Here is a 26799-nt window from a genome sequence, read left to right on the forward strand (position 1 = left end):
GAAAATCCATGAAATCGGTAAGTCCTATGGCATCGCCGTTGGTACAGAAATGATTACTGTCGCACATATATGCAGCTTTGCCCCGTGACGGAACCTATTGAAAATGGGGTAGGGGGGCTGGGGGGTCGGGAAGTATTCTAAAAAAATAAAAAATCGCGTGTGCAAGAGTCATCATTTTTCAAAAACTGTTTACGAGACCAAAAAAAATCTCGAACCAGAAGACGCAGAAGATACGGGGCTCTATAAGCTTTTATTTTTGACATATTTTCAAAAATATCCACCGTGCACCGCAAATTCAAAAAAACCGAAAAACGGGTCCCCCCTATTATTGCAATTTGATTATAACTGAAAGACTATGATTCAGATCTCACTTTCTTCTATATTGCGATATAGACGGAAAAAACTTTTGTATTTAAGGATTTCACCTATTGTAGAGGGCGTTCCCGATATTTCGTGCTAAATTAAAATGTGTTACTATTTTCAAAAAATTCTTGGACCAGGAAGCGTGGAAAATCCAGGGCTATAACCTCTACTTCGAACAATGATTATTCATATACAGGGTGTGTCGTTTATGTTACCGAGTCATCACGCTTTCTGCGTATGAAAATATTGCTTATGCTCAATATGATATTTTGCGATTTTAAAAACACCAGTTTTTATACTTACCAAAGTTTATCATTTAGCTAGACCGCATATTTGCCAGTTCATGCATTATTATTAAAACGTCAGAGTCATCCTAACCTCACTTTTGGCAAGACAAACCAGAACCGTTTCGGAAAATAAATTTTATTAATTCAAACAACAAATTCAAAATAAATTAACAAATCAGGCACTAGAACTCTTGATCTTCGGGACAGTCCGCCGTGTCGTGGCCGAATTCTGCAAAAACGAGTTCCGCCATTAATAAAGTCAACACGCGCCGACTGCCAATTCGCGTCGCACACTAGAACTTATTTTTCTCGAATCCATAACACTGCCGCGTGGTATGTACGAGGGCAGCGCCAAAATTTCCCGGCCTGAATATGAAAGAAACAAAGTAGAGTAACAATTTTTTTGGTTTGGTTAGTTTTGGAGGATGATCTCTCTGTTGAAATCGACACTCTAAAGTGGCAGCTTGTGCAACACCACCAGTATGGACGGGTGCATCATCGTGCAAAAGACGCACGCCTCTGCTCAGTTTTCCTCGACGTTTGACGCGTAATATTTACCATTGACAGCGGTATTAGTTTTTTTAAAATCTATCAAAAGAATTCCTTTACAATCCCAAAAGATCGTGGCCATCACCTTTTTTGTTGAATTTTCTTGGAGGTGCTTCACCCTTACGACGCCACTCCAATGATTCTTTTTTCGATAGAAGGTCATAATAGAGAACCATAGTTTCATATCCCGTCACAATAGTTTCTATCATAGGCTTCGGTTCCGACCCGCAGAGTTCCAAAAAAGACCGCGCACACTCGACACGGCGTTGTTCTTGAATAGCCGAAAGGTTTTTAGGAACCCATCTTGCACTAACCTTATGCATACCTAAATTATCATGCAGGATTCGACGAACACTTGTATCAGAAAGCTTAGTAATTTCTGAGATCTCTTTGGCCTTTAAACGTCGATCACTCAATACCCCCTCTTCCACGATCGCAACAATATTTTTCCGGTATGACCTCCACTGGTCGACCAGTTCTTGAATCGTCTTCAAGGGACTCCTGCCCCATTGGAAAACGTTTTGCCCATTCTTTCACTACAGAGTACGAAGGAGAACCCGTACACACCATCTAGCCTTTCTTTAGTAATTTTAGGTGCTAAACTTTCTTTTGTCAACAACCTTAAGACTGCTCTACACTCAATTTGTTTAAAATGTTGTCAATAAAAAACTATTTGACGCAAGACTTCAACTTTTTTTTCGCAGCCTACTAAGGTGTATATTTAAAAGAAGACAAAGTTTTATCGTGATACTGGAGCCGCATCTATGTCAGGGCCGGGAAATTTTGGCGCTGACCTCGCACCTCTTTAAATTATACGACACGAATTCCATAACACCCCGTATATCGCGTACCTTCGCAGGTATCGCAATACGGCCTTGGCGCGGGCTGGTTTTTCTTCTCTCGCTGCGAAATCGGCTTCGGTGGCTCGTCGGACGCCTGGGCGGGGCAATCTTCGGTTTCGTGCAGATCGAACTCCTCGCAGATGTCACAGTAGGCGCGTGGTGCCTGCCGCCGCCCGTATTCCGCGCCGAAGCCTAAACTGAACGATCCGCCATTTTTCAGGTTTCGGAAAGTCATTAAAAACCCATTTAAAACGATTATTTACCAAAATAATTGAAATTAGCAGCACCGGTACCGAAATTACAGTTTCCTAACGACTGACCAAACATCTAAGTCTTCCGCTCACCGACAAGTGGCAACATAGGTTCTAACGGAAAGTTTCGACACTCACGTACAGAGGGCAGCTCAATATCAAAATCAAAGGTTTCAATTTGGTTTTACCATTTGCCGATAGATGGCCACACCAACGACACTATAGATTCCTAACGAACCTGATATCTGAATAAGGTTTAACACTCAAGGACGAATAGCAACACAGATTCTAATCATTCGCCACCCATCGACAAAAACGCTGTACAACAGACAGATTCTAAACCAAAGTTTCGTCACTCTTCGATAGATGACGGCACCATAGAAACTATAGATTACTAACTTATCAAACGTTTGAGGTTTTCAGCTTCTGGATTCATCACGAACAAAATTGCTAAAAATTCGAATTTAATAGCAGTTTCCCGACACCTGGTACTTAGGTTTTGCCAACAGATGACACCACATACGAACTTACAGGTTGACTATTAAGCAAACGCATAAACGGCGGATGGAACCACAAGTAGACCAGAGATTCGGATTAAAATTCACCAGTCAACGATAGAGATTGTTAACTAGCGAAGTTCGGCCTCTCGTCGACAGATGGCATCCCAATCGAAAGTATAGTTTTCTGACTGACCAAATCGACATGTAACGATACAGGTTCTACCAGAAGAAGTTTCGCTACTCAACTACAGTTTTCTGTGCACGTTCTAAGGACAAGAACCGGGACAATTTTCGTAATGATCACTAAAAAACTACACACACTCTTTATTACTGCTAGAATTGGCAGACAGCAAGATAAAAATCTATAATACACCAGTGTACCTACTGAGAGACAGACAAATTAATGAGAGCATAAGAAAGACGATAAGAAATAGACGAAAGGAGTGGAATAAAGACATAGAAAGTATGGACAAATTTAGGTTAGCAAATATATGCTAGAATGAAAGATTAATAGTCACCTGAACAATGAGGAAAACTTTCATAGGCATTAGTAGAAGAAGAAGAATCCAGTTCATTCTGTGCTTAATACCAAATTATCGATCCTTAAGCGAAACGAGAAACCAAGTCTACTGTCTAATTGTGAACCTGCAAAAGTATTACCGAGCACGGAAACAGCAGACCGAATCAAAAAGGAGCACAGCACAAGGTGAGGAATTTTTTAAATTTATTTGTATAAAAAGCCCTCTATACTCACTCTCTCAATTCGTTGACTGCCGCCGGACTGTAGCCCATTTCGAGGATCTCGATGCGCGCTTTCTGTTCTTCAGTCTTCTTCTGCAGATCTACGATGATCGAGTTCAGAAACTCGACCTGGCTCTCGGCGAACGTTTTCTCTTCCGCACGTTTCTGGTATTCTTTCGAACCCTGCTAAAAAAAAATACTTTCCCGGTCAATGGAAGCTAGGTTTGGCTATCTGACAGGAAAAGCGAAGAGAAAATGAATACAAAGGAAAAGTGTGAAAAACTGGAAGATTTAAAAACACTCCTCTAAATGGAGAAAACAATTGGAGCAGCTAAGAACAGCACGGTGCCTGTGACACTGAAATTTTTTCGATTCTGCAAAAAGTATTGCACAATGAAAGTTCAGGAAAGCTACTACATTCATTACGAAGAACAGACGTCGATGATAAAGACATCAGATCTCCTGAATCAAATGGTGGAGAAGGAGAGCGAACTATTTGGAAGCGTTTGTTATGGAAACTATAACATTATGTAGCTCAATTACGAAGAAAAAATGGGAGGCAAGCGAGGAACGGGTAGCAAACAGCTATCCTGGGCAACAAGGACAGGTCGTTAACACTAAGTGAAAGGATTGAAAGGTTGGGGGGTGGTAAGGACCACAACACAGCGCGGGGTTCTCGCAAACCGGTCACAGCAGAGAGCTTGTTTTTTCGCGGATCGCACTACGGACCCTCATGCAAGTCTGTCTTTTCTCGCGGCTTAACCAAGGTTGGGTATGGTGGGGGTGTTGGATACACAGCGCGAAAATAAAAGGTCAACTCAAAGGAACAAAATTATAAAGTTACCGGAAAATGTTATTCAACCCTTAACATTCCGGCCTCCCAAAAATCCCCAATTTTTCCCATAAACTTATCCTATAGACTATATACACGAAGGAGATGCGTTTAACAGGTCTCTATCTATCTTTGACGTAAGTTCTTAATACTATTAATATTGGTGTAGGCAAATAGGATCTTATTCGACTAGGGACTTATAGGTTATTTTCCATTAGACGGCATAAACAATCAATTTCCCCTTACCGTGTGGGCCGAAAGGTCGCCGTTGCGGTCGGAAGCAGCGGTGGGAATCTGCAACGGCAAAATAGGGCAGCATTACGAAACCCCTCAAAAAAATAAGCTTACTTTCGAGGTCGCCCTCCTCACGAGTTCCTCTAGCTGCGCGTTGGTCTCGGTCAACTTGTCGGTGGATCCGTCCTCTAGACGCCTCTTCAATAGGTCATTTTCGCTACGGCTCACTTCGAGAGCAGCGACCGTCTCGTTCAACGACCTCCTGACCTCCTCCAGCTCGACACTCCAACCTTTTCCTAGACGGTCCATTTCCTCCTTGGCCGACCTGAGTTCGACGGATAACCTCACATTCTCGCTCGACAGTTGTTCAATGTTACTCAGCAAGATGTCGCCGCTTTCTTCCAACTGAGAACTTCTAGATGTCGCGTCCGCCAGGCTCAGACGAACACGGGCGACTTCTTCGGCCAGTTCTTTGTCTTCGGCGGACTGGATTTGCAACTTTTCGATTTCCTCGTCTTTCCCTCGAAATTTGGTTTCGAGATCCACATTTCGAAAGTTCGCGATATCTAGCTCCTTCGCTTTCGCTCCCAACGATTCCCTGGCGTCATTCAGTTCAGTTTTGAGCAGTTCTATATCTGCGCGTGCAGCGTCCAGCTGCCCAGTAAGAACCTCGAAGCGATTCTGATGAACACTGGCCTGTTCCGCACCTACGGCTTCCTCTCTTGTCAACCGCATCCTCAAATCCTCAATTTCCATATCTTTTCTTCGAAGTTTGGCATCGATATCCGCAATTTGAGCATTCGAACTATCCAGTTCCGCTATCTTTACCGCTAACGACTCTCTAGCGCTGTTCAGCTCTGCTTTGATGCTTCCTAGTTCCGCGCCCGCAATTTCTAGCTGCCCATTTCTTCTGGCCGTCTCGTTTTCTAACTGAACCTTCAAATCTTCGATTTCCTGGTCTTTCATTCGAAGTCTGGAGTCGAGATCTGCACTTTGAAGGTTTGAGCTATCTAGCTCCTTTCTGAGACGTTCTAAATCTGCTCGTGCTGTGTCCAGCTGCCCGCTCAAATCCTCAAAGCGCTTCTGATGCACGCTGGTCTCTTCCAGACCTCTAGTTGTCTGTGCTTCCAACTGCATTCTCAAATCCTCAATTTCTTTATCCTTTCCTCTAAGTTCGGTGTCGAGATCCACATTTCGAAGGTTCGAGCCATCTAGTTCGGCCATTTTTATCCTTAACGACTCCCTGGCACCATCCAGCTCCGTTCTGAGCATTTTTAAATCTGCGCGCGCAGCGTTCAGCTGCTCAGTCAGATCCTCAATGTTGTTCTGTTGCACGCTGGTCTGTTCCATGCCTTTGGCCGTCTCTCGTTCCAACTGCATCATCAAATCCTCAATTTGATTGTTTTTGCTGTGAAGTTCAGCGTCGAGATCTATATTTCTAATGTTCGAGCCATCCAGTTCGGTCATTTTTGCCCCTAACGACTCCCTGGCATCATTCAGCTGCGTTCTGAGCAGCGCTAAATCTGCGCGCGCAGCGTCAAGCTGTCCAGTCAGATCCTCAATGTTCTTCTGATGCACGCTGGTCTGTTCCTCGCCTCTGGTCGACTCTCTTTCCAGCTGCATCCTCAAATCCTCAATTTCCTTTTCTTTTCCTCTAAGTGTAGTATCTACATCGGCAATTCGAATATTTGAGATGTCTAGTTCCGCCATTTTGGCTTCTAATAACTCCCTAGCGTTGTTCAGCTCGGCTTTGAGCCTCCCTAGTTCTTCGTCTGCAGTTTCTAGTTGCCTGCTTGTCTCACATTCCAACCGAACTCTCAAATTTTCAATTTCCCTGTCTTTCTCTCGAAGTTTAACGTCAAAATCCAGGTTTCGAGTATTCGAACTCTCCAATTCGACCATCTTCGCCTCCAACGACTCTCTAGCGCCGTTCAGCTCGGTTTCGAGCCTCTTTAGTTCTTCGCTCGCAGTTTCTATTTGCCCATTGCTTCTGGTCGCTTCTCTTTCCAACTGCATCCTCAAATCCTCAATTTCCTTCTCTTTTCCTAGAAGTTTGGAGTCGACATCGGCAATTCGAGCATTCGAGCTACCTAGTTCGGTTATCTTTGCCGCCAACAATTCTCTAGTGTCGTTCAGCTCTGCTTTGAGCCTCCCTAGTTCTCCTTCCGAATCCGCCCTCAAAATCTCAATTTTCTCATCTTTTTCTTTGAGTCTGGTGTCGAGGTCCAGATTACGAACGTTCGAGCTATCTAGTTCGGCCACCTTTGTCGCCAATGACTTTCTAACGTCGTTTAGCTCCGCTTTGAGCCTCTCTAGCTCTTCGCTCGCTGTTTGTAGGAGCTCATTGCTTCTGGTCGCTTCTCTTTCCAACTGCATCCTCAAATCCCCAATTTCCTTGTCTTTTCCTAAAAGTTTCGAGTCGATATCCGCAGTTCGAGCATTCGCGCTATCTAGTTCGGCCATATTTGCCGCCAACGAATCTCTAGCACCGTCCAACTCTGCCTTGAGCGATCCCAGTTTATTTTCGAAATCCGCCCTCAAAATCTCAATTTTCTCATCTTTTTCTTTGAGTTTGGTGTCGAGGTCCAGATTGCGAACGTTCGAGCTATCTAGCTCCGCCATCTTTACCGTCAGCGACACCTTCGCATCGGTCAGCTCTGTTTTGAGAAGCTCCAGTTGTGCGTGCAAAGCCTCGAGTTGCATCCTCAAATCTCCAACTTCTTCATCTTTCTCCCGCAGTTCGACGTCCATGTTTACAAATCTACCGTTCGCACTCTCCAGTTCCGCCGCCGTCGCTCTCAACGACTCCCTAGCTTTCTCCAGTTCCGTTTGGAGGTTCGACTCCCGGTCGCCGACGTTTTTGGAGACGACCTCAAGATCTTTTTGCGCGGACCGCAGCTGCGCGGTCAGATCTTCGATTTCGCGATCTTTCGCGCTGACCTCTTCTTCCTTGACCTGCGCGACGCGCTCCAGTTCCTGCCGCTTCGCCTCCAGCTCGCCCTGGAGCTCGTCGACGATTCGACTCTTTTTTTCGAGAGCCTCTATTTTACCGCGCAGCTCCAACTCCGAGGATTCCTTCTCCAACGACATCTTCACCAGCTTCTTGTTGAGCTCCGCAGACTCCTGAACCATTTCCGCGAGTCGTTCACGTAGGTCCTGGAGGAGTTCGTCTTTTCCCTCGTGAGCCTTCAGCTGGTGGGTCATTTTGTCTAAACTCGCCCTCAGTTCGCTCGAAGCGGCCTCCGCGCTTTGTTTTTCGCAACGCAGCGACTCTATCAGAGCTATTTCAAAAATCGAATATGAAACGTTAAGCTGAAATCTGAGGCGGGAAATTCCGATCGCTACGTACGCTTACCCGAATTACAAAATGTTTTGCTGTTTTAACATATACTATTTATTTTGGTGTTTTAATAGGCGGTGTTTAGAGGTCTGATGTCAAGAAAACTAACTTTAACTAAGCTACAGTGTGGGTATAAATATATAAATAGTTTACTAACCTATCTGGATACTAAGAATATAGTTTTGGTTAGTTATTATCAGGCTTTATACCTCATGCCAAATCATCAAAAACTCTTGATGCGTTTGCAACAAAATTTGTAAGAATTGTAAGAATTTCCTCTGTCTTTTGCGTTTTTAATAATTTCCTCTGTATTTCACGTTTTCAATCATTTCCTCTGTATATAATAATTTCTTAATTAACTTTTAAAGATCCTTGTTATGGGAATAATTTGTATATCCACACAAATAATAAAAAAACGAGGTCAGCAAGGTTGCGCCGTTAAAATAAATTTCACACATTGAAAAAAAAAAAAAAGAAAATCGTGCCTATCGGTCGAGAAAAAAAATACCTGCCGTTGTGGCGGCCGCATTTTCCTGTCGACTTGCGGCCTCCTCCAGCTGTCGTTTAAGTTCGGCGATTTCCGCCATCGCCCGAACCGAAGCTTCGGACGACGCGACGTTGCCGATTTCCAGCTCCGCCCCCTTTTCGCGTTCCGACGCCAGGACGACCTCTAATTCGCGCACGCTTCGCGTCAGGCTCTCGTTCAGTACCTGGAAAATCGCTAAAAGTTCCGCCCCCGATACGGTTTCGAGTCCCGCCCACCTCCAAGTCGGTCTTGGCGATGGCCGCCTCCTCAAATTTGAACTGCCAGTCCTCACTCTTCCTCTTCTCGTCCTCCAGCTGCGCAGACAGTTCGCGCAGCGTAGCCTCGCATTCCGCCCGATGCTGCAAAGCGAAAGGAAGTCAAAGCGCGCCTGCGCGCAAAACCGCAACTACCTTGTCGAATTCCGCTTTCAACGCCAGATGACGCTGCTCGACTTCTTCAGCTTGGCGGGCCGCTTTCGTCACCTGACTCCTCTCGAGGTCTCTCTCTCTGAGGAGCTGCTCGATGTGTTGCTTCAACGAGAGGTCAAGAGGTCAAGATTATGGTTACCCCCAATACCCCTCTACGAGTTCCGGCATAATAGTTAATGTTAATCAACAAGATTAGAAGAAGAAAATGAAGACGCGGATTTTGATTGTAAAATGGCGGCTACACGCTGAAATATTTCAAGGTTAGTGGCTAGTGACGAGCGACTGGAAAGTAGAAAAGTGTGAGAGTACTACTCTTGTCAGTTATTTCAAAAATTTATATCAGTGTGATATATAAACTTCTGGTGTTCTCCAACATATTCTCTAGTAACATATCTAGCTATGATATTACGGGGAAAACTGACAGTTTCGTACTTAACTTCTTTCATTGCTAGACATTGTTTCAGATATATTAAAATCCGAGAATCTGGAACCAAAGCTTCTCATCTTAATTGAAAAATGCTTGTCTGGGACATATTTTTCTTACAACCGTCAAATTTTGACCAACGCTGCGTTGATGGTACCCTTGCCATCTGACGCCATGGTCAAGAATGCCAAGGTTTTCCCAGCCATTTAAACTATACAGTGTGTCCAAGATAAGGATGCACAGCATGGGGATCTCGGAAACTATAAGAGATACAGTGTCGGTTAAATTAGACAAAAGTTGCGCATTTTGATACCGAACAAGATCCCGTTTTACAAATTTGAAAATTCCAAGCCGTTCCGGAAATATCCGAGAAAAACCGAAATATTGCGATTTCGTTTTTATTATTTTTTAAAGCTATTTGAAAAGATATGAAAAAACGGAAAACACTTTTCCATTGGCACTTTTTAATCTCTCCAAATTGACGTTAACAAATTTTCATTACAGCGTTTCGATTCCATGGAACGACCATCAACTTTGATTTTTCTTATGGGACGGAAAAAAAGTACACACAGTATTAGGTTGTGCTTTTCATTGCGAATTCAACGATGTACGATACAATATGGTTACTTATGTTTTTATCCAGAAAAATGGATTTTTAATACATTTCAGCATTTAAATGGAGTAGGCCATGACAAAATGACATCCAGTCAATTTCAATGACACATTAATGTTATTTGTCTTTGTTATCAGTCGATCATAAGTTTATTCCTTTAGTTATTGTTTTTGTATTTTTATTGTTGTTGTCTTTTTCTAATTTATTTTGTTCTACAATGGAGGGAGGTAATTTTACAAACGAAGAAAAATGTGATATGCTGTCTTGCTACATCTGATGCCAAAGAAATTGTGTGGAAGCCGAGCGTATGTATTCTAACAAATACCCAGAGCGGAGACAACCTGACAAGAGTATTTTTCGGCGTTTGTTATTTAATCTGAAAGAATATGGATCATTTAAGAAGCCTGCATTATCCCGACAAAAACCTTCCAATGAAGAAAACCAATACATTGTTCTACAATCTGTTATCGAAAATCCACAAACTTCTACCAGAGAAATTGAAGACCAGAATGGGGTAGCTAAATCTACAGCTCAGTTTATTTTAAGGAAAAATGAATTTAAGCCTTACAAATTCAGAATATGTCAAGGATTAAAACCGGGTGACGACGAACGACGTAGACATTTTTGTGAGTGGTATACCAGGATGTGTGATGAGAGTTTTAATTTTCCATATAAAGTGATTTGGTCTGATGAAAGTATGGTGACCAATAACGGTATTTATAACAGGCGCAATACACACTATTGGTCGCAACAAAATCCACGTGTTAATAGACTATCCAGACATCAAGTTCGCTTTGGGTTTAATATTTGGTGTGGGATTTTTGGTAGCAAGATTATAGGCCCTATTTTCTATAATAATTCCTTAACTTCCGAGCGGTACCTTGACATCTTGAGGCACGATTTAGAAGATGCCTTAGATGATTTACCGCTAGGCGCTGTGCAAGGCTGCTGGTTCCAACAAGATGGTGCCCCAGCCCATAACTCCAGAGAAGTTCGCCAATATTTAACTGAACGGTTTGATGGAAAATACATTGGGACTTACAGTGAAACACCTTGGCCTCCAAGGTCCCCGGACTTAACTCCCTTGGACTTTTTCTTATGGGGCAACATAAAAAATGAGGTATTCAAAGAATGTTTTGACAACGAGGAACAATTACGTCAATCAGTACGAGCAGCGTTTAATAAAATTACTCCTGAAATGTTAAGTCGTGTTTTGGAGTCTACCGTGAGACGGGCGTACTTATGCCTAGAAAATGGAGGTCATTTATTCGAACATTTGTTATAGAATTTGTTTTTCATTAACTTGTTGGATTTAGTTGTTATGTTAAATGAACAGTTAGAGTTAGTAAATAAATAAACACATTAACTCGAACTTGTCAACCATTTTCTTTTGCCTTTCATCGTTCGGATCTCATGGCCTACTACAATAAAATACTAGAAATGTATTAAAAAGCCATTTTTCTGGATAAAAACATAAGTAACCGTATTGTATCGTACATCGTTGAATTCGCAATGAAAAGCACAACCTAATACTGTGTGTACTTTTTTTCCGTCCCATAAGAAAAATCAAAGTTGATGGTGATTCCATGGAATCGAAACGCTGTAATGAAAATTTGTTAACGTCAATTTGAAGAGATTAAAAAGTGCCAATGGAAAAGTGTTTTCCGTTTTTTCATATCTTTTCAAATAGCTTTAAAAAATAATAAAAACGAAATCGCAATATTTCGGTTTTTCTCGGATATTTCCGGAACGGCTTGGAATTTTCAAATTTGTAAAACGGGATCTTGTTCGGTATCAAAATGCGCAACTTTTGTCTAATTTAAACGACACTGTATCTCTTATAGTTTCCGAGATCCCCATGCTGTGCATCCTTATCTTGGACACACTGTATACACCCTAACATACGTTTTACGTTTAAATTAGGAACTAATAATAATCTCCCATCTTAGATATTCCTATCAATAGAAAATCAGATCTTTTATTGGGTGTATGGAAGTCACTGCTAAAAAGCATAACCCTTCTAAAGAGGGGCACACAGAATTCTGATATTTTACTGTCAAATCTCTTCTACGTATTTTGCAGTTCTTCACCGTGGCCCCTTGTTCAATAGGTTGCATGCTCGATTAGATGGGACAAAATTGATAATTAAAAAAAAAAACATCAAAATCCCAGCAAATTATTTCCAATTTATTGGTTGGTGCGCCGGTTTTGTCTATAGGGCGGCCCAACCTTCAACCATTGCCATTTAAATTTTCATTTTTTTCCATTAGAAGGTAGATCAATTCATGGATTTTGGTTATTGTTATCCAATCGCCGAAGGAGCAAAAAGGAGAAAATTTCAATTCAATAGAATAAAGATATCCACATCTTTTATTAGTCACTATACAAACAATACATCGAGAACATTTCCGTCAAGTAAGGAGTAAGGAGACTAGGCGTGGGTTGTTTATTCTGGATAATACCAACGACTTCTATCCTTCTTTTAAAGTGGTAAGGCCGAGCTGTTGATTTGTCTGCCCAAGTAGAAGTAGTGGTGCATCGTTTATTGAGATGCTTCCTCAATGTCTCCATCAGACAGTAACTTGATGGTCTTTCGTTGCAGTGCAGCTACACTAGGTTCTTGGGTATAGGTAACAGTTCCTTCTTTATCGACTTATCTTCAAATTCTTTTTGGGAGATAATTTCTTGTTTTAGGAAGTGAAGAAAAAATAAATAACGCAATATTACTAAGAAAATACTTTATTAAAAACCTAATAGTGTTAGGGGTACAATGGGAACGATCACATTACGCTGGTATTAGGAAAGTAGCAAGATTTAAGATGGCTCGCGTATTATGCCGGTTAGGACTCGTAAAGAGGGGAGGGGCGTTCCTCAGTAAGTTACCTGCAAAACTGTTGTCCTGGCAGTGACCGAGCTACCCGCCTGACCTGGAGGCACCTTCCAACAAACAAAAGAGAAGTGTAATCAATCGACTCTTCAAAAATCTTAAAAAATCTTTTGATGCGGTTTTCATATAGTAATATCAACTAAACCTAGACCAAACTTAAACAATCAACCTGTTATATGAGCCGTTCATTTTGAAAGTGACTTAAGTCCATTTATCTTTCATTTGAAATACTTGAGGTTGATTTAATTTTATGTATCCTATTAAAAAGTCGCTATTATTAAGTATATAACATGACCTTGCTTGCCTTAAAAGGACCTACGTCACTTTCAAAATATTTTTTTTTTGTTACAAACAGTTAAAGAGCTTAAGTCCGTTACATATAGTTTAAAAAATAAAAAAAAAACATTTAAATCATATTTCTATATAATGGAAATAAATTCAGTAACAAGTTATTAGTTAACATTCTCAGTATGCAGGAGTGATTTGAAGTGGTTCCGGAGGTATACACCGCAATAAGCAATGTGTCGCTATTTTAGTGATGTGATGCTTCTTATACTTTCATATAACGATGGCAATACAATATTCCCAAATTTTTTAGGTCTACCCCGACGTGGCAATAAATCGAGAATTTTAAATTCTGCGTTCTCATCCATGGTTGTTTTGTATAAAATTTTATATGGTTCATTTCTTAAAAATCGCATCCGGCATATTTAAAGCCAGTTTATGAATGAAAAGCCAAAATAAAGAGACTAGCTTCAGGCTGTTGAGGTTAATGGGTTAAATGGGTTTGACCTAACGACTTACGATAGGAAGTGCATCCTGCGTTACCAGTAATATCAACAGGACTATTTGTGAAAAGATAACAAAAACGAAGCAAAAACCTCAAGCACCATCTACACTATCAAATATAAATGAATGATGACGAACTGAAACTCTAGGATTAAGGGAATAACAAAGAAACACACCTGTGCATTATAAGACCAGTACTTTTTCTTTCTTTTGTGGTTAAATCAGTGGAAAAGAAACTTGAAGCTGGTAGAAAAGACAGTATGGCCATGACCAACGGGTCATGGCAACAGGAAGTCCAAAATGCAACGGAAGAAGAAGAAGACCATAGATTCCAAAGGTCCAATGGAAGGCATCACCGGCTAAAATACATAAAATTATTATTTCTGAGGTAGACGCTTCAAAGGAGATGAAATATTGATGGGGGGAGTAGGCTTCTTTATTAATATCCCAACAAGAGTTATACACCTAATTAGATATCTCTAAAGCAGTACAAATTTAATGCGAGATCCATTTAAGCCTGATCTCCTATATCTCTGAAGCGCAAGCTCTACAATAAGAACAACACGGGCAGCAATGAAAATATGATTGATTGATGATGAAGGTGATAATGATAGTGATATTTATCCGTTACTGGAGTATTAATTTTACGCCTCTTTCCGTACCTTGGAGGCGACCGAATTGATACCGAGCGTGGTCCGTCTGCGACCCGCCGTCGACACCGAACTGAGGTTCGAGGTCATCGATTCCCTCGATCCGGACCTCCTCAGTCCGGAATGCAGTTGACACGCTGCCGGCTTGACCTTGGACGGCGACTTGCTGACCTTGGCGATCGGCGCGAACAAACCGAAATTCGGCTGGCACTCGAAGTACCTCACGCCGTTGACGGAACCGTCGTTCTTGCCTCGAGGTTCGTCCAACTCCACGCCCACCCACTCGCCGCCCGCGAATTCCGTCAGCCCCATAAAGCGCACCGTGCCCACCTTGGAGCCCTGGCCGCTTTTTATGATCACCCGGTCGCCGATTTTGTAGTCTATCACCGGAGCAGGCGACAGGCTCGACGTCGATCCGCCTACAAACGACCCGGAGTGTTTTGTTCTATGGTAACGATCACTAGCGACCTCTACGTCGAGGCGGAAAACGGCAGAGCGCAAACCACTTTTTACGTTTTAAGTATTTTGCGGTACCTTAACCGCAGTGGTAAAACCCATCCCGACAGATGTTTATTATGCATTAGGTAGGTCTTGCCTGAGACGGATCATAACGAATATTTGTAGAAACTTGCAAGTGAAAGCGGGGTATTTTCGAATAAGTAGAAGCGTTTATTTTACCATCGGGTGATATGTATCGTTCTTATGAGTTTAAAATTGGAATATATTGTGGAGGTAGTAAGTACGTATTTATGTACCTGTTTCTCGAGCTTTGATCTTAAAAGGCTGTTTTCACTGCATAGTTCAAAGGGTAGGTAGGGTACTCTATTTATCATACAGGTAAGGCTGAAACTTGTCATTTTTGTCTTGTGTGTCTTCGATTATAAATAGCAACAGTCTACAGAATACAGAAGAATAAATATTGATTAGAATCTTACAATTAAACATTTTGTGAAGGTGCCGGTTTTTTTAACAATTTAAAATGTGGAATGAAGCAGATGTTCCCCTGTTAGAAGAAGACATGGAAAACAACGCAGAATTTGAAGACGTAGTGGAAATGGTAGTCGAACCTGATGATAATTTAGACGACAAACTATGTCAGCAATTTTATAAGAACTCCAGAAGGGGAAGTAGGAGCAGCAATAAAAACGAGTGACACAAAAATTACTTACTTTGTACTAAATTTTTTATGTACATGTTTCAAGAAAAATAAATAAGAAGTAAAAGTTCAGATTTTCACGGAATTACCGTGTCTTTATCAAATGTAACAAAAATCTGAACTTTTAGTTCTTATTTGTTTTGATAAATAGATTTTCGTTTTAAACCCTATAAAATTTAAATAACAAGAAGCAATTGAAATGTGTATTTTTATCCCCTTTCATGAAATCAGACATCCGGCCGTCCCTAATGTGATGACTCTAACATTAGCGTTACGCAGCCTTGTAAAGTAGGATAGATGCATAGAGGAATAGGGTAAAGAGCCTGCGAAGTTAATGGGTGGAAAAAAGTAGGGAAACTTTTGTTTTTTTTTTTTTGCGATAAGGGGAAACTTTTAATAATTTTTGTTCTAAATTATTCCGTCTTAATTCTGTAGTGCAAATACCATGCAAAAATAGTTATTTATCAATCCTAGTTGCCGTTACTTCTTCTCTGACTTCAGAAGCAAAATTTTAAATTAAATGAAATATTTCTAAAAGCGGAAATATGAACAGTTTCAATGGTCGTCTCGATCGCCAGACTTGAACCCCGTTGAGCATCGTGGAGATGTCCCGGATCGCCATTGATTGATTCCATTTCCCTTCTAATAAACGATTTTTTGTGAAATATTTTCGATAGAATAGTAAAAGTTTCCGTAATTCTTTCCAGCGTTTTCCAACTAGCTATCATTTATACGCAATGTTAGTTATTATCTCAAAAACATCTTTTTTACTATTAGAAATATCAACCCAATATTTTGGATGTTCATAGATATTGCTTTTGAATGGGACTATCCAAGGGCGGTAATTAACATACAATGCAACAAGATTACTACCTAAAGTTTCGGAATTTAAATTCAGGCAAAATTGTGGGCCGTAATAGAAAATAATTTTATGCCTGCCTGTGTTTAAGATTCTTTGGTTTGGTATACTATTTAGTTTAAGTTAATTAGTAATCATTCTTATTTCGTGTATAATACAGCATGCGTTGAATCGTGTGCGAATTATACAAAATATGTGCGAGTCTATGTGTATCTCTCAACACATGGGCTTTAGATTTAAAAAAATTGACAAAAGGCAAGTTTTAATGGAATCTTTTAGAATTCGGAAATGGCGACTGGAATATATAGAAAAAATTAGGATTTACAGAGAACAACAAAAGCCAATTATTTACTTGGATGAAACCTGGTTCGACACTTATGATACCCCGGAAAAGGGTTGGGTTGACTCAACTGATAAGTGTAAAACAAACGCGCCATCAAAAAGAGGTAAAAGAATAACTATTTTGCCTGCTGGCTCCAAAGATGGTTGGATTCCAAATGGACTTTCTGTCTGCGAAAAATATTAAAGATTCTTCTCTGGATTACCATGAAGACACCACCGCTAATTTATTTGAAAGTTGGCTTAAAAACAAACTAGTTCCAAACATTCCTCCTAATAGCGTCATTGTAATGGACAATGCAAGTTATCACAGTAGACAGTTGACTAAAACTTATAGAAACCGAAGTTTTTAACATCCCTCCGCAAAGTTGGGCAAATTCTGTTAAAAATATAGAAAAAGAAGAATCGTATATCCACATTGCAAATAATATAGAACAAATAATAATTAGAACAGGCGGTGATAGCGATGGCGATACTGATATATTATGTGAATAATTTTCAGTAATTTAAGTAGGTAATAAAAATAATTTGTAGTTTTATTTTAGATTTAAACATAAATAAATATTGTTTAGTATCTTTCCTAACAAAACCCCAAATAATTAAATTGTAAGCAAAGTACGGATCTGCTCGGCCATATTTCATTCTTAAAGCTTGCCCGGGTCTTTCCTTATTTTTTATCAGTTAGTCACTTTCTTATATCTATGAACAGACTTTACCTATAGAGACGGGCGACCTCAAACTCCTGCGACTATCGGTGGGCGACATCGGCGAATGGGAAGCGCTGCGACCTTGGGGCGAGGAAGCGACGTACGTGTCGCCCGAGCCCGTGACGTCAAGCGTCAACGGGACGCGAGTCAAACGAGTCAGTCGGGAAAACACGCCCTTTTTCGGCTCGCATTGGAAGTACCGAATGCCACCGACCGAGCCGTCGTTTTTCCCTACAACCCGCACGAGCGTCACCGAATAATAATAAACCGCCCACAGAAACGACAAATCGGATTTATCCAAGCGGTGACGTCATGAGCGAAAGCCCGACCATTTCTAAACCGTGGGGGAAACGGGCCCGAACAAATGAAACGGAAGTGAACTGAATTTTCTTGTATTTTTTTTTTGCGAGACAGAATAAAGAATTTCTGTGTAAAAAATGGACTACAGCGCTGCCAAACATTTGAAATATTCACAGCGGCATCTACTTTGAGCAAAAAACAATGTTCACAAGTGGTACAACCTGTTCCAAGATGGCCGACCAACTTAATAACTGATTACGAATGGAAGAGTACCGGGGACAAAAGATGAGTTTTGAAAAAGCTTAATTACGAACACTACTCTATAATATTATTGCTAACTTGAACTAAAATACAACAAAAAATATATAAATTGTCAATAAAAAAGTTTAAAAAGAAACTTCGGTTCCAATGCAAAAGAAAATGGCAATAAAGATGAAGGTCCACAATCTTATCAATGTAAAAAGAAATCCTGCGTTTTTTGAGAACAGAATCTTTTTAGATGCTGTACGTCTTGAAATTTTGTTTTAGATACAGGTAAGTTGGAAGCAAAAAACACTTTTCAGGTAGCGAAAGTCTTTTTCTTTTCTGTTTTACGAGGTGATTTTCGATTACAGTTAATTCTTTGACCGGTTTTGAAGGAAAAGGACACTTGGGTATATATATAGATATCCCCTAAAAATTTGGTCCAACTCTTAAGAATGGATTGATCTTCACCAGAAATAACTTCAAAAGGGCGTCAAGTCTTTTAACAAAATGAACAATATAATGTAACATTCTAAACACCGTGAAATTTTGATTTTGCCCACATATTTTAAGCTTCTTGACATCAAAATCCAGATGGTCAAAAATGTAATCCCAAGACAGTGAAGAAACATCATCAGCACCTTTTTTTTTCTGAAACTTAAGTACATAAGTACAAGCTTGCTGTGTGTAACGATGACCATCTGCACTTTGATTATCTACAACGGGTATCGTGGGTACCGAAGAGCAATATTAAACTTGGTGTTGAATATTTCTCCATATTTTTCATAAGAAACTAATTTTTCAGGATATTTTTCATTGAGCACATTTTCTGAATATTGAGCTCAGCAGGTAAATAAACCTTTGTTGTTTTAGCCAAGCCATAGTGAGACTTTTTACTCTAAAACATATAATGTGTCAATTCCCTATACAGTCGGTTAGGTCTGGAACGCTTTGATACAGTATACATTTTAAATTCTGCTTATCTTTGCACTGTTATCTTTCTAGCCATTTCTTATAGGTGAATAGTATTATATAGCCGATATATTATACGAAATAACTGTCCGTCTTATTTGGGCCAACAAGGGACCCTCATCTTTTTTCCCCACTACTCTTCAACTGTATTTGAATCACCGGCTCACTCGTAGGTGGCCCCCTGCGACTTTTTTCTGATCCCAAAACTCAAGAAACCCAGAAAGAAGGCTTGGATTGGGGAATTAACATGAATTTAGATGAATAAATACTTCTTGGTGAAACTTACATTACTTTTTGAACACATCTCGTATAAAAGATAATTTGATGGACAGCCAGTTCACATAAGGGAAATCCTGCAATTTCTTTTCTGCAAGATAACGAGGTTGGAATTATACCTATGCATTGGCCAGCAACCAGCACTGATCTTAACCCGATTGGGAAATATGGATTAGGATGGAAATATGGGCTTTAGCCCCGTCCCCTTCAAATAATATAAAAAAGCATGTACAGAGTAAAACGCGAGCCAGTTTCAGTCAAGCTCTGAAGAAGCCGACAGGATGATTGGCGAAACGTCAGCAAGTTAAAGTGAGGTTCGGGAAGCCTACTAATTTTATCCTCTCAGGATTTTTTTTTAATCGGCTGCAGGCAAGCAATCTTATCAGTACAGTTCTTGGATAAATTTTATGGTTATCATTTGTCGTTTCCGTGGGGCCTTCATACTAGGGCACGGTTTTTGCGTACCTATAGCCTCGTCGAGGGCTACTCCAGCCCATTCTCCGGGCGCGAACTGGGTCTCCCCGATGAAGGCAATATGGCCGGGTTTCGTGCCCCCCACCCAAATCCTCTCGCCTATTATGAAACTGTCGGTGTCTTCGGTCAGAATCGAGTGCGAACCTGAAACGTATTAAACCCCCTGTTTCCTACGTCTTACGTTAGCGTGGGACACTGCCAAAGACAGTCCACGAAACTTCTAGCATATACGGGGTGTTTTCTTTTTAATAAATTTAAATATCTTGTTTCAAATACGGCAGCGTTGTTTCTAGTGATGAGGGGCCCATTGATCAGCGGCATTCGGGAGGGGAAGGGGCTACATGATAATGAAATAGTTTCGATTTTTTATCTCGCAAACGAAGCAGGATACGGGAAAAACTAGTACATTTGATCGCTCTATCTCAGGGGGAATTGAATTAAAAGCAGCGGCGTACATTTTTATCAATAAAGTCGATTTGGTTATAGCTAGAAACCCTTCACACTAGAAACAACGTTGCCAAACGTTTTTCATAAAATCATCTGACGAATCACGAACACCAATGAACAAATATTCCTGCGTTTGTTTCCTAACTTTCAATTGTGTAGATCGAATGGAATATACAGCGGAGTTTTGGGAATCCAGCATAAAGGTTTTAAGGATACCTACATTCACCAAGTCTGTTTTTTTTTTTAGCCAATCTAGTAGGATTATTCGGCGTAACAAAGGTCTTGATTTTGGGTATTTATTCTAAAATACTTAACAACAAAACAATCAACATTCAATTTTAAATTTTTTGTAAATGAAAAAAAAAAGGAAATCTCGATTTAAAAAAGAAAACAAAATGTTCAAAACAACAATAAGAATCAGTCTTATCAGATATTTGAGTAACTATTAAAAAAAACAAAACATATATTTTATATACGTCGAAAACAAAACAAGTTGGGACACACGGATATCGTTTATTTTTTGCTACTTAATTAATTTCCTGGAACCATCTGCAAAAAAGATTTATTATTAGAAATTTAAGAATAAATAAAAGTGGCAAATATCGACGACAACGATGCAGAAAATTCAATAACATTTTTATTTAAATCGGACTTTTTATGTCCAAAGCGTTTTTTGTTTCAATGTTAAAATAAAAAAAGACTAATGTTAATGTACGGTTAGACATTTTTCTGTTGCTCTCATTCATGTCACGACTTCGAAGCAGCTTGATGTCGTCTACGTCGCGTATAAAGGAAACGGCTTATTACACTGTTACGGTTGTTATCGCCTTGGTTAAGTTTTACCTTGTCCCGGGTATTACGTTTTAGTCGGTTCTACGGCGGCAGTTACGTATTATTTTTTTTAAATGGTCGCGAAATACCTGAATGGCGACTGAGTCCGGCCTCGCTCAGACGGTGAGGCTGCAATTCCCACAGGGTGTCCAAAGACGAGAACGTACCGCCGCTAGCTGCGGAAATCGGACATGTTTAATCCCGTTAAAATCATCCGATGTTTTCTATTACAACCCCGTCACTGACATTTTTTATTATCAGTTAAAAACAGAAAACTTCAGCATTTTGTATTTCGACATTCTTGGGTTCCAACTTTTTTACGTATTTCGTCGATTATTTCTGACGTTTATAGAGAAAACAGTCGAAGCAGGTATGAATGTACTTTAACATTCTGCATATACTATAAATACTAAAAAATGAGCCGTAATTTAAATTACGTTTTGATATTAAATTGAAATTGAGAATTTACGAAACGGCACCTTCAAAGAAGCATTCGGAGAACACAGAAGTGGTACTTATATTCAGAAAAAAACGGAATTCAGGGAAAAGATACGATGCGCAATCCGGAAAAATTATTCCCTCCAAAGTTTTCCAAAATGAAGATTGCCAATGCCGAAAACACTGCTCGAAAGGTTTAAATGAAACAGAAAGAAAACGTATTTTCGAAATGTTTTGGAACTTAGGAGACTTTAATAAGCAAAATTGTAAAAAGTGATGTAAAAAGAAGACGCCAGAGAAACGGAAAAGGTTCATGTAGAAATGAGAGTTTTACGTATTGGTTACATTCTGAAACAGACAAAGTTCCAAACTTTATTTACTACCATGAAATGATATACCGGGTGTTCTACTTAAAATAAGAAACTTAGCATATTCTATTTTAACCAAAAAGAAGGACCCATTTTATGGAAGAATGATTAGTTAAAAATACAATGTTGTAATATAACCTCACTTCTGAAACACCTTTTTTTACCGGTTTTTCATTCTGAGTCTCGAGTAAAAATACAGCATTTTCGAGTGAAATAATTACGAGACTATTTCCGCCACGTGACGTTTTCGTTTGTTTATTTACGCTGGTTGATGAAAAACCGTCCCACGACGTTGCTGGCCTACGCGCGCGTCGAAGTCACCTGCGCGCACTTGTCGACGATTTTTTGTCCCTTTTTTTATACTCGCTCGGATCAAAATTTTACGCTGTAACCCACGCGATAACGGCCCGTATCCGATCTCGCGATGCTGGCGTAGTGGCCACAAAACTTTAATAAAATGAGACGCGAACAAAACAGTAATGAGTATCAACGAGTATATCCCGGAAAAAAATGAATTTCATAAAAAATAACAATATAAATATAAATAAAATATTCAAGATGTAAATAAAATTGAAAAAAAATATTTGAATATCTGATTGCGGTTGGTTATACGTTATTTTAGGCACTTGCTTCGCTCATGACTAAAGTGTTGGATATACTATATTTATATATAATTAATTTATTCTTAATGAACTACTAAAAAATTGCAAATTAAAATGAAATGTAAAGAAAAATGTATATATTTAATTAGTTCTGATCATATATATTTTTTCAGATATTCGCTCCGCTCGTGACTAAACTCTTTGTTATGAGTATTGTATGCTAATTAAGGATATATTGTATTTATATATAAATAATCCATGCTGAATAAACTAATAAGAAATTGGATATTAAAATGAAATGTAAATAAAAATGTTTATATATTTAAGTAGATCTGATCGTATACATTTTTTCAGATATTCGCTGCGCTCGTGACTAAACTGTTTGTTATAGAGTATTGTATGTTAATTAAGAATATATTGTACTTATATATAAGTAGTATATGCCTAATGAACTAAAAAGAAGTTGGATATTGAAATGAAATGTAAATAAAAAAAAACAAATTTAGTTAGTTCTGATCATATATTTTTTAGACACTCGCTTCGCTCGTAACTATAGTGTCCTCTATACAGAACTGTATGTTAAGGATATATTGCATTTATATATAAATAATCTATGCTTAATAAACTAATAAAAAATTGGATATTAAAATAAAATGAAAATAAAAATATTTACATATGTACTTATCATACTGATCATATATTTTTTAGATACGCACGAGAGGCGTACAATGTTTTTTTGTAATAATTTTAATGCTTTAAGTTCATACCTAAGATCGATACGATAAGATACGGAAATTTCAGTGAAATAATACTTCTAAATGCAGCTTTTATCCACATTCATGAAAAAAATAAATTAAAAGAACAAACAAAGAATATAATTGGTCAATACCAGTGTGGTTTATGTAGGGAAAATCAACCGTTAGTCTAGTCAGAGAGTCTACCTTCATTTTTTGATTGTGATCTTTTATTTTTATATATTATATTATATATTAATACTACATGTTTTTCAAAGCTGTATTTTAGGTCTTGAATATTTGTGTACAAATATTTGGTAACTATAATTCAAGTATTATTCTTAAATCATAATAACAATATAACCGATTTTATTTTAAATCATATTTGATTAATAGGGTGTTCGTACATATATACAACGCGACACTATGATACAATTGCCTAAAATAAAGAATTTCTGTAATCAATAATGTTTTCTATGCTATGCAATGCAAAAAAATATTGTTTTGCGAGCACAAATTTTTCGATATTCGAGGGCAACTTCCATCTCGAAGTTTGCCAAGAACAAATAATAGCAAATTAAGAACAGCTAAAAAATTTTTCCACGAGCCGCCACTGGAGCAGGTAACGCTAACGAGCTAAAAACAGGCAAAAATCAATGCCGGGCCACACGAAATAAAACTACAATTAGAAAAACGAACTACAAACAAAACGAGTGTCGTGTGGTCGATAGTCTCAAAAACCCCGTTAAAAAATATTATCCCTTGGAACGTCCTTCTTCTTCTCTCTTTCTTTAAAAATATTAAACTGTTTTGTAAGTTTTGTTTTTATTAAATTAAATTCGGAATAATACCGTTTATTTACAAATTACGTACAAACGCCAAATAAATTGAAGTATTTTCCGGTGTTGTCATATCGGAGATCTTCTTTTATCGGAGATCACTAAACGAAGGGGTTCGAATTAAACCCCAAAGTTTATCGGATCGGTTGACCTTTCTAGACTTGCGATATAATTATTTCCAGTATTTTTTTGGACCGTGTCGAATTATAGGCGCCACAACTTATTAATGGGTGAGAAGATCGCCGTTCGAGAAGAAAATAAAGCAAAACGTGTGTCGGGAAGCGTTTAAAACGGCCGCTCGAGGCGGTAGTTCGAATCGACCTTCGACAACGATATTCGTGATCCGTTTACCATTTAACGGAGGAAAATTACGTTCGACCGGAGCCAAGCAACGCTCGGACGAAAGGTTGCGGCGCAAAGTGACCCGTCCGTATCCCTCTATGGCGGAAAACACGACTCGGAACAAACAGCGTTATTTAGGAACGATTTACGAGCAGCGCATTTACATGTAAAGCGAATGTAAATGAGGCCAGAAATAGACAAAGGTGATGTCACGTAGTCGCGGTGATAAAAAGCGATCCGTCGGGAAAACTCACCTGAGAACATCGCGGGTATGGTGTATCTCGAAGTATGTCGTCACAGCGGAATTCGAAAAACGTGTATGGACGCTTAATAAATGATAAACGTTGGGATTTTCGATGTCACCGTCGCGACAATGGTGAACGGGATATGATTAGAAGAAAAATATATTCCCTTTATAGGAATAAATAAAAAACTAACATTAGCAAAATAATATTTCCGCTATTTTGGCAAAACACCAAACGAATACAAAATGGAATTATTATTATTATTACGAAATCATGTGTCTCTATAAAAAATCCACTTTGAAGGTTATATGACACAAAGATTAGGTTGTTAAAAAATTGTATTCTGCTATTGCTCTGTATGTCTTAAGTGTTTTAAGTGAATTTTTTCTATATTATTTTTTCTTAATAGTTTTTTGAATACGACGAAACACAACACAAATTATTTTTCAAAATTCGTGAAATCTAAAACCTTTTATTAAGTTGGAAGGGGCACGTGAGTGCCAAAGATTATAAAAGCGTAGCTATGATTTCTAAATTTAGACGTAATTTAACCAAAACTAACCAAAACCAAAGACACGACCTACAATGTTTCACTTTACGTATCTATTTCCTATTCTGGTAAATTTTCACTGATACACGTCGTAAGTTCAAAACCGTCCAAAAGGCCGAGACGTTAAGAATTGTTTTAGTAACGGTGGTAAATCTGACGACACCGCTGCACACTCAAAAGAATTTTATCGTTCCAGCCTTGCCAGGTTTGGTTAGCTAAAATAAAAACATTATTTTTCAGCCATGTTCGAAGCGATATCTCCCTATTGGTCGAATTTTAACCCCCATATATACCACATTTCTATTTCTCTTAAGCCCACCCATTTCAAGTTTTTCGTATTTGCTTTGAAACACCCTGTATGATCATCAACCTTTATATTTTTAAAACACTTTGGCTACAATAACGACCGCCTGCCGAAGCCGAAACGATATAGTTCGAGACACACCATTACACGATTACCGGCGGAACAAATTACACGTAATTACGGAAACGACGTAGAAACCGAAAGTTCCCGAAGCCTTTGCCTTGCGCCGTATCGCCATTTATCGAAAGGCCAGGATTTCGATAAGAGCACAAAACAAAAAAATAATGACAGCTACTTACGTCACGTTATACTTACCAAAGTTGTGCATTTCTGCGTCGAGTAAATTGCCAATGAAAACTGCGGTCGAAACGTAAACAACAACACATCGAGACGCTCGCCGTGGAATAACAAGTCGCGGATACAAAACTCGAGAACATTGTTTACACAAAAGGCGCGTAAATGGTGGGAAGTGGGTCGGGAAAATTGCTTGCCTCCCACGATCCGCCGAGACAATTCAAAGGACCGAAATCGATCCCTGTTTAAAATAAAGGTTGATCCGATTGACAGTGACGTTTCGATCGTAGCAGGCCTCTCGAAAAATACGACGTTTGCTTTATCGAAGACAATCCGCGATTTTTTCGTCAACGAACAACAAACGACAAAAACGTCGAAAGTATTAACTAAACATTGAAATCGTGGAAAAAAATCGTTTCCGATACGCGTGCAGAAACAAAAGAAAAAACGCGTCAGTTGCGTCCAAGGCCGACTCGGATTTTCTTCGAGGCGCGCGAACCGTTTGAAAATTCGCGGCCGGCCAAAATCTTAGAATGTTATTTACGTACTTGGGGATCGGGGTACCGGCGGCTTGGGCTGCCCCGAACATAACCTTCCTATTTTGCTAGGCTGTTTGAGTCCGCTTTTGGTGGTCACGTTACTGACATTCGAAGATGTACTGGCCAACGACGACTGACTGGCGTGCAGATCCGCCGACGTTACCAAATTGGATTGGCCGGCGGACTGTGAAGAATCCGTTGCTTTATCGCTTTCACTCATATTAATAACGAGGCTCAGGAAATTTCATGATTTTTAACGAAACACTTTCGATTCATCCTAACCAAACTTAACACATTACATAACATCACTAGTCACGACATTTAACAATTCAACAAAAATTCCGGGAAAACAATTAAATCAACAACTCTGCGGTATTAACGGGGTGAACAAGAATCACAGCCACATTAAAAAAAAAACATTCTTCACCTGCACAAAATACAGAACGCGAATGTCATTGACCATGAAACGTTTCTTCCTCTTCGCTCTTGAGTTGAGCGGAGTGAGCGGAACAGCACGGCCTCTGTAACAACAAGTTATTTGATATTGAAAAAAGAACAAATTAAAATAGCTTAGCTGTCTTTATCAGTTTCAGAATTGTTGTATGAGATCAAAATATTTGTGTCGGTCGGTAAAATGATAATTTTTATTTCGTCGAACAAAAATATGTATAAAATACTACAAGA

General features: G+C 39.3%; 1 protein-coding gene across 4 annotated transcripts; it reads right to left on the bottom strand.

Annotated features, from left to right (window-relative positions):
* Positions 1–751: 751 nt before the first annotated feature.
* LOC132703057 (restin homolog) lies at positions 752–26584 on the bottom strand. Of its 4 annotated transcripts, XM_060672098.1 has the most exons (14): positions 25598–26025; positions 20950–21036; positions 19574–19726; positions 17327–17548; positions 14269–14675; positions 12814–12867; positions 8876–8995; positions 8702–8824; positions 8448–8649; positions 4714–7880; positions 4612–4659; positions 3547–3719; positions 2051–2238; positions 752–879 (listed from the first exon to the last, which is right to left on the bottom strand). In XM_060672098.1, exons 1-14 carry the CDS (start codon positions 25608–25610, stop codon positions 833–835), a joined length of 5004 nt encoding a protein of 1667 aa, XP_060528081.1. In that variant the 5' UTR covers positions 25611–26025; the 3' UTR covers positions 752–832. The 4 variants fall into 4 exon arrangements, with proteins under 4 accessions (XP_060528081.1, XP_060528080.1, XP_060528079.1 ...); XM_060672097.1 differs by lacking the exons at positions 20950–21036; positions 25598–26025 and adding an exon at positions 26125–26584 and having other exon boundaries at positions 3547–3716; XM_060672096.1 differs by lacking the exons at positions 20950–21036; positions 25598–26025 and adding an exon at positions 26125–26584.
* Between the last annotated feature and the right edge of the window lie 215 nt (positions 26585–26799).

This window comes from Cylas formicarius, unplaced genomic scaffold (assembly GCF_029955315.1).
Source record: "Cylas formicarius isolate icCylForm1 unplaced genomic scaffold, icCylForm1.1 PGA_scaffold_6__28_contigs__length_40554024, whole genome shotgun sequence".
In the NCBI taxonomy this organism is placed as follows: Eukaryota; Metazoa; Arthropoda; class Insecta; order Coleoptera; family Brentidae; genus Cylas; species Cylas formicarius.

Coding starts and splice junctions, on each gene's coding strand:
- LOC132703057 (XM_060672096.1), bottom strand. CDS start 26,335: ATGAGTGAAAGCGATAAAGCAACGGATTCTTCACAGTCCGCCGGCCAA. Junction 12,868..14,268: donor TCAATTCGGTCGCCTCCAAG/GTACGGAAAGAG, acceptor GTTTGTTGGAAG/GTGCCTCCAGGTCAGGCGGG. Junction 7,881..8,447: donor TGCGGCCGCCACAACGGCAG/GTATTTTTTTTC, acceptor TTTTTGAAATAG/CTCTGATAGAGTCGCTGCGT.